Genomic DNA, 13,651 nt, shown 5'->3' on the forward strand with positions numbered 1-13,651 from the left:
CATCTTCTACAAACTCTAATTTCTAGTAATGGCATCACCATTGAACAAGCCACCTGCAATTCTCTCTCTCTCCCTTCTCCTACATCCAGTCACCAGACAAGGCATGCATGTTATATTTAGACAGATGCAATGTATCCTTTATTGATACTTCATTGTTTGATCTCATCTTCGGCATATTATTCTGCTGTCAGATTAATCTTCCCAAAGTACAGCTGTGATGTCATAGTCTTTATTTTTGCATTTAAGGCTTTCTGATGGAGTCTTAAGTTATGTTCTGTGTCTGATTTATCTGTCCTCAAAGCACTCAATCCCATGTCTTAGACATAGCTGGATAATTTGTACAAAAAAACCACAATGCGTTTATATAAAAAGCCTAATTGCTAAGCACACTAGAGAATTTGTACTTCCTAGTCCATACAGTTTCTTCTCAGTACAGAATTCTTAAGGGGGGACAAAATTCTGACCAGAGGATCTCTCAGAATAACCACCATATCCTAATTAAAGGCATATGTTATTTTCTTCTGATATACGTTAATGAGTATTTTAAAACTACCTTGTGATCATTAAATTCTGTATTAATTCAGACAAAACTTTGAGATTTTGGTTTCTTTTGAACTGAGTCTTGAGAATCACATCAGATTGCAGAAGGCCACAGAGGGGGAAGGGATTATCAGGAGGTTACAAAATAAACAAAAGCACAGAAGTGCATGAATGCTTATGTGTGTATATGTGTATAATACTGCATAAATATGCATGTATATGAATGCCCTAGTCTCACTGATCTGGGCTTGAAAGGCATAGAAAAGTTGGAAAAGATGAAGGTAAGGTTATACATGCTTTTGAAATTAAGTATGTTTTGAGAAACTGTTTGCAATGTTGAATTAGCGAAATTTCACTTACATCATTATATATAATAATTATCCATTATAATGATCACATACTTGCTTTTTTGAGAACTAAATGTTTAGCTGGTATAAAACTATCTTAGAGAACCAGAAATAATATATGCGCTTTTTAGACTCTATCTACAAGGTGCTACAAAAATCACTCATCTTGCTGCAAAAAGGGCTCCACCGAATTTCAGTGCTTCTTTAGTGTTACGTTTTTCTCAGGTTTGCAATGGTTCTTTCCATTTGCCAACCTGTCTTTATCATTTTTGCTTTTGTTTCAAATACGCTATACTCTCCAGAAGGAAAGAATAAGAAAGTAGTACAATTTCAAGAAACGTAGGTAACTTACTTAAATCTATTCTTCGATACAATTAAATGAAGGGAGAATGAACAAAATTAGCCTTAATGCATTTCTCTTAACCAATTTTACATGTTACAATAATAGAATGCTATTAAGCATCGTGTAATAATTACCTTTCTTTAGGTCAATCTTAATTTTCTTTGCATTTTTCTTGCTGCCAAACCCCATGAGAGGGGAGAGTGAGGGAGAGGATGGCTTTCTACCCAGTCTTGGGACTCGGGGGCTCTTATTTTGTTGCAGGGAAGTCGATGCATCCTCTTCAGGATGCCCTGTTCCTGTGAGACTTGCTGTTTTTATTCCTGATATTCCATGGACAGGAGGAGGCAGCTTTGTTCTCAAAACGCCATCATTGTCACCAAAAATGTTAAGCGGTCCAATGACTGATTTTTCATACTGGTCACGGTTTTGAGGTGGAAGCACATTGAGGAGGACGCTTGGGGACTTCATTGCCTGGCGGAAGACATCTTGAGCCCTTCAAAGAGAGGGAGTAAATATGTCACGACACCACGCTCTAGTGTGGCCCCTAATGCACCCCAAACCACGGCAACAGGAGTGCACAGTAGCACAGGGAAAGGAGAAACTGTCACTATTACTACCAGGATGGCTGCAAACTAAGTACTAGTTACCACTTAGGACTTGACCACGAGGTACCCAGACACGGGGCTGGCGACACTTGGGTCACTAACATGGACAATTCTCTCATTTGATCTTTTTTTTTTTTTTAAAGTTTATTTATTTTTGAGACAGAGAGAGACAGAGCATGAACAGGGGAGGAGCAGAGAGAGAGGGAGACACAGAATCTGAAACAGGCTCCAGGCTCTGAGCTGTCAGCACAGAGTCCGACGCAGGGCTCGAACTCGCAGACCGTGAGATCATGACCTGAGCTGAAGTCGGATGCTTAACCGACCGAGCCACCCAGGCGCCCCTCATTTGATCTTTTTAACAACTTTCCTAATCTTCTCGTTTCCTCTTCGGTAAGTATAATTCACTCTTATTTTGCAAAATGAGGAAAATGAGGCTCAGAGAGATCAAACAACCCGTCCAAGGACCCACAACTTTTGAGTATTTCCGAATCTGAAAATCTGCCCAGAGGCAATTACTAAAGTAGATATAAAAGCAAACTTTAATTTTAGATGAAAAAAATTATTTTGTATTACTGACCAGATTATCAACTCGTTTCCTTTTAGGGCTTTATTCGAAAGTACAGGTCTTCTCTGAAATGCTTTGTGTTCCAGAATTTCAATTCTGACACAAACATTTCCTCCTGGAGATATTGATGATACTGGTTGTACCAAATGTCATAGCGAATTATCAATCTAATACGCACCCTCCCTGCTATTCTCTTATAGAGTACCTGTATTTTTTACTTTTTTGTCTTAGTCCTGGGTGTTTTGCCTCAAATTTCCTACTACCTTTCATCTCCTTCATCGTTATGCCTCCTTGTGCCCCCTGACTACCTTGCCCAGCCTGTCTTGCCAACATGATCTACCCAAAAGGGTTACAGGAAAGCTGGGAGCCAGAAAATTCTTTCTTCTCCTCTTTCTCGAAACTCAGAAGTGATGGGGGAACCCCAGCAGCCCTCTGGTGACCACGACACAACTTAAAGAGAGCAGCCACTTAGTAAGGATGACAAAGCAGAAAGATGGAAAATGCCTCTCTTGCTGATGTTTGAGGAACTGCCTGCAGTACCACCTCTGGACCGCCGCCTCTGCACTTGGTTGTCTTTAGGAAAAAAATTAATCATCTTGTTTAAGCTACCTTTATTTTAGGTCTGTGTCCTTAACAGCCATCCCAAATAATAATTAATCATAATTCCAACTGCCATCTGAGCACCCCCCCCCCCCCCACCAACCTCCACTTCAACCTTACTTCTCCATGTTGGTGGGGGAGGGGGAGAAGATCTCACAGAGGCAGCCCAACTCCTCTGGTCAGTTCCTTGCCTGGGAGTCAGTTTCTACTCCACACTACCTTCATACTGAATTTTCATGAGCCTCCGTTTCCACATTGCATACCTATCAAGTTCTTGTAAAAAGTAGAATGGCATTATTATTTTAAGAAATAGGCGTTTCGGTCTTTCTTCTTTTTTTTTTCAAGAATAAGATTTGTTTACTTATTTATTTGTTTGAGAGACGGTGCGAGTGAGTGAGGGGCAGAGAGAGAAGGAAACAGAGAGATTCCCACGAGGGGCAGAAAGAGAGAGAGAGAATCTCATGCTAATAGCATGGAGCCCAAAGTGGGCGGGGCCTGAACTCACCTGAAGTGAGATCATGACCTGAGCTGAAGTCAGATGCTTAACCGACTGAGACACCCAGGCTCCCCACAGTCTTTATTTCTTTCCACACTTAAGCAACCAGTGGCCACAGGCCCTCCTACCTACAACCACTTATACCGCCTGCCCCCAACTCCCGGTGCCATCAAACATACAAATACTGACAGAGAATGGTACAGAGAATATAGACAATGAGTTGTTTTGGTCAGAAACAAGAGAAGCTGGTGGTCATTACTAAGGAATATTAATTAGTATTTGTTCCCTTGTTCCGGAACCCCACTGCAACGCCAACATACATTTAAAAAAATGGGCATCAGCACTGCATACTCTAATTCTTGGCTATGAGAACCTATTCCCATAACATTTTCACATGCAGAAAAATGACTTCTTGGGGGAGAATATTTTATTTTGTTTTTTTCATTTGCTTCTATTACTGAGTCCTCACTGAAATCTCTCACAGATGTTTAGGTTTAAGGAAGACTGCAGACACAAAGCTGGTTAATTAATAAGCTGAACTAACAGTCTGTGAAAAGAGTCATTAAATACCAGTTTAACTGACCCATATCCCAAGCAAAACAAACCCATCTATCGATGATCCAGACAACCAGGCGGGAAGGCTTGGGGTATTCCGAAGTTTACTATTCCTGTGGCTGACAGGGACATGTGCAGGCTGCCTTCAAGGAAGCTCACACATAAGATGCATTTGAAAATGGATGTCCTGGGGTCATTCAAAGGCGACTGACCAGACATTCTACCTACTACCTACAGTTCTGATCACTAAGAGCTCAGTGATGATTTTAAGTACTCCAGGGATCAACACAGTAAATAAAACAATGGAAAAAAAAATGCTTACTGAGCAAAGGTTTTGTCTACGAGGTCCACGTGGTTGATTTTTACGATACATTCATTTTCATGAAATAGCCCCTCCCGCTTGGACCTGCTATTTTCTTCAATGCCGCGGATGAAGAGTCCTAGAATCCTAAACGCAAAATTGAGGTTGAAATAGTAAGTAATAATATGCTAATTACTTCTCTGCTTGCAACTATTCAGAAGTATCGATTTCTCTTTGTGAAAGAAATTACCCTTTATATTCAGGCAACCGTTTGTCACTTAAATCCTTAGTAAAAAAAAAAAAAAAAAAAATCCACTGAAAAGAGAAAGCACTTCAAGACAGATGCACATCAACAGTGACCCGGAGTACAATGGTCCACCACTCCATTGCCATGTTTGCGGTATTCTTAGAAAAGACCCCTACAGCTCAGTGGAGTTGAGGATACCGAGGCCTCTGGCTTGGAGAAGGCTGACTGTAATGGGTTAGTGCTGAGACAACCTGAGGCGTAATAGTGGGAGAGGATTAGGCATTCACCGCACTTTTGCGCAGCCTTACTACCTGTTCCAGTAATTTGCATTTTATAGAAGAAAGCAGACACCTAAGCACAGGTCATCGTGCTCAGTTTAAAAGGCGGTTCAGTCCCATTTGTTAGTGCCCCTGAAACAAGTACGTGTGGAGCATTTCCCATGCTCAGGATGGAGGAATAGGAGACACGGCTACAGGACCAGGACAATGAGTCAGTATGAGCTTGGCATGCAGTAGAAATTAAAAGCAAAAAGCAAAAACCAAAAACCTACAGACATCCAGAAATCCAGTCTTCATAGGAGGATCTGGGGGGAGAATGGGATGTAAACTGGTTCAGAAGAATGAGTAGGATTTAGGTAGGGGGAGAAAGGGATACACCTGGTGGCAGGATGAAGGCTGTGTGTTTATGTGGGGAGCCAACACTGGATGGGGAGGCCAGAGCCACACAGAGGGGCCTCGGACACTAGTTGATGGACTCAATCGAATGAGGCTGGAAATAGCAGTAGAGTCACCGCTCACTGCTTCTGAGGGAGACGGTGACATGATGGGGCGGGGCTTTGGGAAGACTTGTCTGAAACTGCAACCAGTAAGCGTTGGGATTCAGAGAAGAGAGCCGGAGGCTAATGGTGCTTTGTGGCTGTGGCTCAGAGTCAGGAGGGAAGGGGTTGAAAAAAAATGTCAATTACAGGAGAAAGAAAACGATAGCAATCAAGAATTAGATTGTGTGTGTGTATATGTGACTCTTACATTTTGGTAGTATCTAAACCCAAAACTAAAGACATCAAACTTGTGTATGTTTCAGCTATTTCTCATGCGACCTAACTTCCTCCTGGGGCATGTCAGGGTCCTAGCTGTGTTCCCAGAATAAGACAGAGAGATACGTTTTCCAAGAGGAATCTGCTGGGCATGGAGAAACAGCCATCTCCTTGTCCCTCGTCCTCTTGTCTTTCTGCTTTGTCATTCTTTCTTTTTTTTTTTGTATACAGGCCTTGTATGTTATCACACAGCCCCTTTGTATTAAATCTCAGATCTGAATAAACTATGAGAACATTTTGTACGTGGATAACAGGGGCATCCATGGAGGAAGGGCAATCTCTAATGAAAGGGGAGGAGAAAACCATCTTCCCGTTTAGAGCAGCCTCACAGTGAGCCCTTTGCCCCCAGGACCCAGTTCATTTAATGAGCTCGTGTCATCTGAAGATGGCAAGGGGTGGCACATGCGGTCGTATTTAGGTTTCTACTCCAGTGGATGCAGGAGACAGTCATGCCACCTATAGTAGGGAAGGCTCAGGGTCATGGGCACAAGTGTACAGGGGGTATTTTATACACTGCATTCCTGGTTCTATGTTAGTAAATTCACAATATTCTGTGTGGAAGAGAAAAGGGGCCAAAGCTACTATTTGATAAAGGATCTGAGATTCAAATTAATATTTTTAAGAAACTAATCCTACCTTAATCTCATAACATAATATTAAAAAATGACCTAGTCGACATGCAAAAGAAGAAGAAGAAGAAATAGAACAAAATAGTGTTTCTTCCTAAATGAAACAACTCTGTAATAGTTCACATTTTGGATTTTTGTTTTGGTGGATTCACAATAACATGATCCATTAGGAGGCTCACATGTGGTTATAAACTCGTTTATGTAAGCGATATTTTTTTAACAAGCATTCAAGTCTTCCTTTAATTTAATTCAGTACATCATCAGTCATGTAATGTTACTCCCTAGGATTTAATTTCACATTTTGGGAGATGAATTAATTCTTTCAGGCCACTGGGTTGCAATTTAGCTGGCATATTACAGCTGGAGTATGCGATGTGAACCTCGCTGATCCAAATAACCTAACTTTCCATGAAAAATTTATTGACAGGATAAGCTCAACTGTAAAACCCATGTGTCAGAGGTAATTTTGGTAAAATGTAAAACTGACTGATTTTATTAGTTTGGTTCCTGGCAACAAACCACTCCTGCCTTCTCTTTTCCACAGAAGGGATGGATTCCCTCCAGTTTGATTTCATCCAGACCAGTGTGAGAAGGCTTAGAAAAGAATCTCTCACTATCCTCTTTGCCCCAAAGTTGTGGGCTGTGGTCTTCGTGTCCTCTGGGACCAAGGCTCTGGGGACTTAAAGACCAATGCTGGGGAGGAGCCAGTTAATTTGTATTCGTGAGCAGTGCTAAAGGAGGCTGAAATCCACTGCCCCACAGGACAAGAGGGGGGGACAATTGCTTCTTTTTCTTCTAATAATCGTTTAGAAGCTAACCCACCCCACACTCCTTGACCTCTTCTGCTTTTCTCACCGTATCACGGGCCTTGGCCACTCTACGAGCTTTGCAATTTTATCCAAACGTGTCCTATCCTTACATTATGTGTTGATCCTCACCGACCCATTCCTTCTTCTCTGTCGTATTTAGCTGTCTTTACTAGGAAACTAAGGTATACTATGCTATCTTTACTGGAAAACAATTAGATTTCATGCTTTTAATTCTAAAACAAAACTACATTATTTTTTCTCTTAAGCCAATGAAATGAAAGTGCTTTTTACTTTGCAAGAACTCAGTTTTGTGTATATTTGTTTTGTTTCTTACTGTGCAAGCCAAGGGGCCTCCACACAAGTGGCATTCAACACCCTAAGCTATGGTACCTAATGAATCCATTGAGGCCTTATCTAGTACAGCCACCATTGTATTGCACTCAGGGTTTCCTATTCAACAACAGGTATGGCAGTGTTTTTCTAAAACTATATATATATATATATATATATATATATATATATATATATGGAGAAATTGGAAGCAAAGTCAATTACAGTAGTCTTAGTAAATAATTAAATGTAAATTCTAATTTAAAATAATGACACAAGCCAATAAAAGGAAGGAAATTAAGCACTAAGTATACCACTATGACCTTAACTCACCCACCCCCCCCCCAGCCCCCGTGCTCACACACTGAAACCATATGGCATTATGAAGTCAGACACTTGTGTGACACGCTCTGTACTCAGTTGCATCTAAACACATGGGTTGAGTTAAGTGTGCTGTTTCAGCCTGTACTCATTACTTCTTAACTTTTATTGGCTCATGTCTCCACTTCCATATTATTTTTTATGTTTTTTAATTAAATTTCCTTTCTATAATACTAATGGATAGCAAAAAAAAAAAAATATACAACTATTTCACCAAGTTACTAAACAGTTGACCATGAACTTATAAAAGTTCACTTGTGAACCAGGCTTTTTTGTTTTAGCCATAATATTAATAATACTGATAATTTACACATTCATATGTTGTGTGTTTTACAAGGAGTTTTCATAGTTTTAAGGTCATTTAATCCTCATAACCTTTATGTGAAGTAGGTATTCACAAGAGGCAAGCTTAGAGGACTTGCTCAAAGTTATGAAAGAGAGAACACTGAGATTCAAATCCAATTGTTCTGAATCCAAGTGTAGCACTCTTTCTATTCTTCAAGGCTTATGCAAGAAATCAGAACCAGGAAGGAGAAGGGAAGAAATCAATACATTTTAGTGTGTTTTCTCATTTGATGTAAAAGATGGTGATTTCTGGTCTATAGGGTCAACCTGTTTTCCGAACTATTGAAAATGACGTATGGTGACTGTCACATCGTACATTTCTTCATGTTTTGGAAATTGGGATGGTCTTGTGTTCTATTCCAGCTTCATTAAGCTAAAGGGCCTGGTAATTTAACCGCTCTGGCATTTCACAAAGCTCTATCAGTATACTTCTGCCAAAAGCCATTAGAATTTCTCATGACAACTGGATAAATACTCTTCCTGTCTATCAAAAACAACCTCAGCTTGTCCTGTGCCATAACCCATAACATTTATAAACACACTTATTAACACATACAGGAAATGAAACAATAAGAGCCACTAGCTTTTCAGTTCATTTCTTTTTAGAGAACACTCATTCCAGCAAGAGCTTGGCATCAGATGTTATTTGCAAAAAAAGGTGATGACTTTGCAATTACAGGTAGCAGATGGCTACCTGCTGAAAATGATGCCAACCAAAATATCATGACTAAATCTGCTTTTCCTGCTATGTGGCAGACTGAACTGAATAAATATTCAGAATCAGTAAATGAATACTATATAACCTTTGGGAAAATTTTTGCTCTAGAAAGAGCAATGGAGTGAGGGGGTATGGATCTGGATTTTGTGTGACTTTGAAAAAATTCAACTGACTTTTCTGGACTTTGCTTTGCTACGCTAAAATAAGCCATTCTGCCTTTTCAGTGAAGCATTTGATATAAGAAAAATTAATTTAGCAAATTAATTAAAATCATATCATGAGTGAGAAACTGATTTTCTTTTAAGAAAAGCCCTTTCTTTTAACATAGCCCTTGTCAATATCAGTCTGTGCTAAAGGCAGTCATCTTATTGAACAATGACATAATATCTGATACTAGTTTTGTAAAGTTGTTAAAAGAATAGTAATATTAACTCTCAGACACATACTTTAATTTCCATCAGTAAAACAAGTTTTATATTCAGTTAGGTGGACATGAATTTCAAGAAATGCTGACATCTAAATTCTCATTTGCCACTATGGATTTAACAATATAATTTCAAAAGGATGTGGTATACTATTTTTAAATGATTACAGTTTAATTTCAAAAGGATGTGGTATACTATTTTTAAATGATTACATTTTATTTTAGAAAAAAACTAGCCCAATGGCATTTTACTTATACTTAAAATCATGAAAACACATAGCTTCTGATACAGCTACTTATAAAGCTAGAATATTTATTATCCTAAGTTCTATATACCTGAGCAGTATCAGGAAATATCAGTTTGGATTACTATACTCACTTTTGAATTGTATTTAGGAACATGAAAAAAATTCAGTGGCAATATTTGCCTAAAAATACGTTAAAATCTTTTCCAAGCATTCTGTTTACTACATGTCACTGATATGCAGAAACTGTTATAGATATTATTTATTTTCCATTGTATCCTATAAGGAAATGACTTTGTTTCCAACACGTAAGTGGCCAACAGACATTATATATTGAGGTATCTATCTGAATAACAGAGATATACACTTAATCCTCTTCTGAAAGGTGTCTGGGAAAATGAGCTGAAGTCAAGTTTTTCATTAGCATGAGCTTCTGATATAAAGAAAACATCTTACCTTCCACTCAGAGATGAAAAGAAAGGCACTACATGTATTCCCAAGGGGCCTCCTTCCCCAGAAATCTCCACTGTTCTTGTCATATCACTGGGGCAGGGAAAAAAAAAAAAAAAGAAGCATATTAGAAAAAAAAAAACACAACTACTGTAAATTCAACAGCAGAGAGGAAATCAAAGGAGTATATGATTTGCTGGTATTTTCACGAGATACAGGAAATAAAAATGTTTAAGACTATCTGATTTCTATTTTTTTTCCCCAGAAGAGAAACAAATGGAAATAACGACCCACAAAAATAACTTCCTATTTAAGTTAATCTGCATAAATCAACATATTTAAAAGGATGTACACAAAAACGAAATTTCTCCCCATTGAGACACACTTGAAATTACTCTACAGATGATAAAATACATGGAATTAAGCCTATCTATGCTTAAGCATAAAGTACGCTCTTCTCTCCAGAACAGGAAAATTGAAATAAAATATGTATTTATCAGAAAAAGCACAGAATTACATTTTACAACAGTGAAGCCACAGTTGGTAATACATACGGGCATGTTCAGAGCATTATAAATCAAAACTTACACTTGCCTTTCAGTAAGGCATCAGTTGTATTCAATGGAACAATTCTAAATTTTCACCTCCTACTTTTTTCAGAGGTAGAAAAAGAAGTTGTAAAGCCTGGGGAAAATGTATTATAGAAAGAAATAGAAAGCCTGACCCGCCTAACCTACTCCAGATTAAGGAGAGGATGAGCTAGAAACATTAATGGATTGTGTGTATGACTGAAATACACAAGACATTGGGAAACTTTGAGCAATAAAGAGCGGAACTAACAAGGTTTTATGAAGATGAAAAATAATAACCGTGAACAATTATTGGCTCCTTTAATCCCACAGACAGAAAATAAAATTGCCAGAGGAAAAATGATAAAGTTGAAGCAAACATCCCTGTTACGGAAATTGTAAGCAGGTCTCTATTGTTTCCTATTCACATGAAAATGACCTGAAACTGGATGTCAAATTAAGAGCTACAGCTGTTACAAATGCTTTTCTGTTCCAAATTGAAAATGGTGAAATTTTGGCTCCTTGCTAGAAAGTTGAGAACAGCATAAGAAAGTAAAATGCCTGATGAATTCACTCTGCATTTAGTGCTCTCTGAATTATCAGCAATCTAAAATAAATACATTAAATATATTCTCATCAGTGGACTAGGCTTATTTTTAATGTGTTTCTATTGCAAACTTATTATCATTAGGAACTGTAAAAAAGAGCATGTCAGTTTCTAGCATTTGTGGAATATGATGGAATTTCAATCTGATAATAAATTTCAAATGAGTTTTGCTCAGATATTGCTGATATATTTAAAACTTGTTCAGTCAAGCAGGTTATATCAGAGGCCTCGAGAAAAAGTTAAAAATAAAACAAATCTTAGAGTGATAATATCATGGGATAAAATAGATTCTTCTTGATACTTTCAGTGTGAGAATACAGATATTATCTGGATACACATATATATGAAATACTATATGTAGGTATACATTATATGCTCTGAATATAAAATATCTACTGGGAAGAGAAAGTTGTATAGCTTTTAATGGACCACAAAGCAACAATTTTTATGTAATAACCGATTTATAGTTCATTCGTAGCTATTTGAGGAAGAGTAAACCCAAAGTATTAACACTCTAGGGTAATGGTACTGTTCTAAAGACTTTTAGAAACAAAGACAAAAATCTCATTTAACCATTAAAACTTTTCTTATCTCTACCTTTACTATGTATTTGTATAGTTTTGCACTTAGGACATAACACAAATCTTTCCTAACAAATGTATTAAATATCCATGTGCTAATAGACAGCACTCATATGTATTATATTGAGGCTTTTGGAATGTAAGTGTTTAGTATAGAGTTCAAAATTTCAGCTTAATAATTTCTAGGATGGCTTTATGATTTTTCTTATCTATTTTGCAAACATTTCTTTACCTAGCTCAAAACCCCTCCTGTAAAACATAATAAATATTACGTATTATGCTGATACCTACTCCTTAGGAACTAACAATCCTCTATTTTTACACTCACTTAATAAAGTTAATCTTATAATTTGTTAAAGCAATCAATCTTGTTTCAAAACACTACAACCATTTTGGAGATGCAGTTTAAAGGTTCATTTATACTTTATAAGTTTCTCGTTTTCGATATCTCAGAATAAGCCCATGCTATCTATATACACAAGAGTCACAATAATTTGGCAAGAAGGATATGTGACAAATGTTAAACTACTATCGTAAAAATATTATCCCAGAAAAAAAAAAGCATAAAAGACTTTTGGTTTTGTAGACTGTAATATTCAGGAAGTTATAGAGAATTAAATATTATTTAATATTTCAAGTCATTATAAGTTTTATACGTACCATGTTTTGCCATGCTCTTCATAAAATGCTATCCATTATTCCAAGATGGAAAGAAAAGCTTTTGAAAAAGGAAGCCTGACAGATGAGTCCATATATTTTTATTTATTTTAAAAGTGCGGAACAAAACTATTGTGTTATATGTACCTGCTGGAGTTCTGCAGAATTCTCTGTATATGCACCTTTCATGAAAGATAAACACAGCAACTAGGGATAGACACAATTATTTGAATTCTAATCTCAGAAAGTGAGATTTTACTACGACGTGGAAATATGCTATTAATGCCATTTGTTTAGGCAAAGCACAGAGTAGGGTTCAGGGACCAGCAAGCAGAAAGCGTATACATTAATTTACGTTTTGGAGGCAGATTGAGAACGGAAAATTTAGAGAACGAGGTGGAGAGGATATTCTAGCAGTGGAAAGAAAAAGGAACTGGCAGCTTCTTGTGAAAAACAGATTCAAAATGAAACGGGGGTAAAGGGTAAAAAATTACACCGAGAAAAGCTAAAAGTTGCGCTCGGATCTAAACAGCTAACTTTATACAACTTTCTAAAGACATACTAAAACCAAAGCGGACAGTCACAGAACACTCAAGCCAATAGTATTAATCAAGCTAAATGTTCTAAGATCCAACCACCGCAGTGATTCAAGTAATTGCTGGGAACCTGTTATTAGCTAAGATGTTAGGACAAAAGTCTGGGTGAAGGTACAGAATAAGAGGTTAAAAGTGAGCCTGTCATGAGCAGCTACCCTGCAGGAACTCAGTGGCAAGTGCTCTATGTCGTTCCATCCAGAAGAAACACATGAAGCTTGAGGAAAGAATACAAGAGCTGCAGACAGGTCCAATTCCTCACACAAGGCAAACGGGCAGCATTTTTAACATTGAGATTTTTCAACTCAGTCACAGGCCACTCACTTAGGGTCAGGGAGAGACAGGACTGAGTGTAGGTAGTGGGGGATATCTTGCTTTGGAGGGAAATCATGACTAACTCATGAAAGTAGAGAGAGAAAGTGTATCTTAGTGGAGGCTTTGAGCCAGATGTCTGAGTAAATCATTTAAACTGAGACCAAAAGTATTAGTTTCCTCATTTGGACTATAAGGAAATAAAGATAAATTCCTAATAGAATGGTTGGTTTAAGAAAAATTAGAGAACATAACATATACATCATATACACAGTACCTGGCATATACAAAAGGTTCAGTAAGTATCAG

General features: G+C 37.7%; 1 protein-coding gene across 3 annotated transcripts in view; it reads right to left on the reverse strand.

Annotated features, from left to right (window-relative positions):
- PARD3B (par-3 family cell polarity regulator beta) overlaps positions 1-13,651 on the reverse strand; it is a 1,005,179-nt gene that overhangs the window by 450,463 nt on the left and 541,065 nt on the right. For all 3 annotated transcript variants that reach the window (XM_049615864.1, XM_049615867.1, XM_049615866.1), the window contains 3 exons: positions 10,030-10,116; positions 4,374-4,499; positions 1,365-1,723 (listed from right to left, as the gene is read on the reverse strand). In XM_049615864.1, the coding sequence (XP_049471821.1) occupies positions 1,365-1,723; positions 4,374-4,499; positions 10,030-10,116 (572 nt within the window). The remainder of the gene's footprint in view (positions 1-1,364; positions 1,724-4,373; positions 4,500-10,029; positions 10,117-13,651) is intronic.

The sequence above is a fragment of the Panthera uncia genome, assembly GCF_023721935.1.
Source record: "Panthera uncia isolate 11264 chromosome C1 unlocalized genomic scaffold, Puncia_PCG_1.0 HiC_scaffold_3, whole genome shotgun sequence".
In the NCBI taxonomy this organism is placed as follows: domain Eukaryota; kingdom Metazoa; phylum Chordata; class Mammalia; order Carnivora; family Felidae; genus Panthera; species Panthera uncia.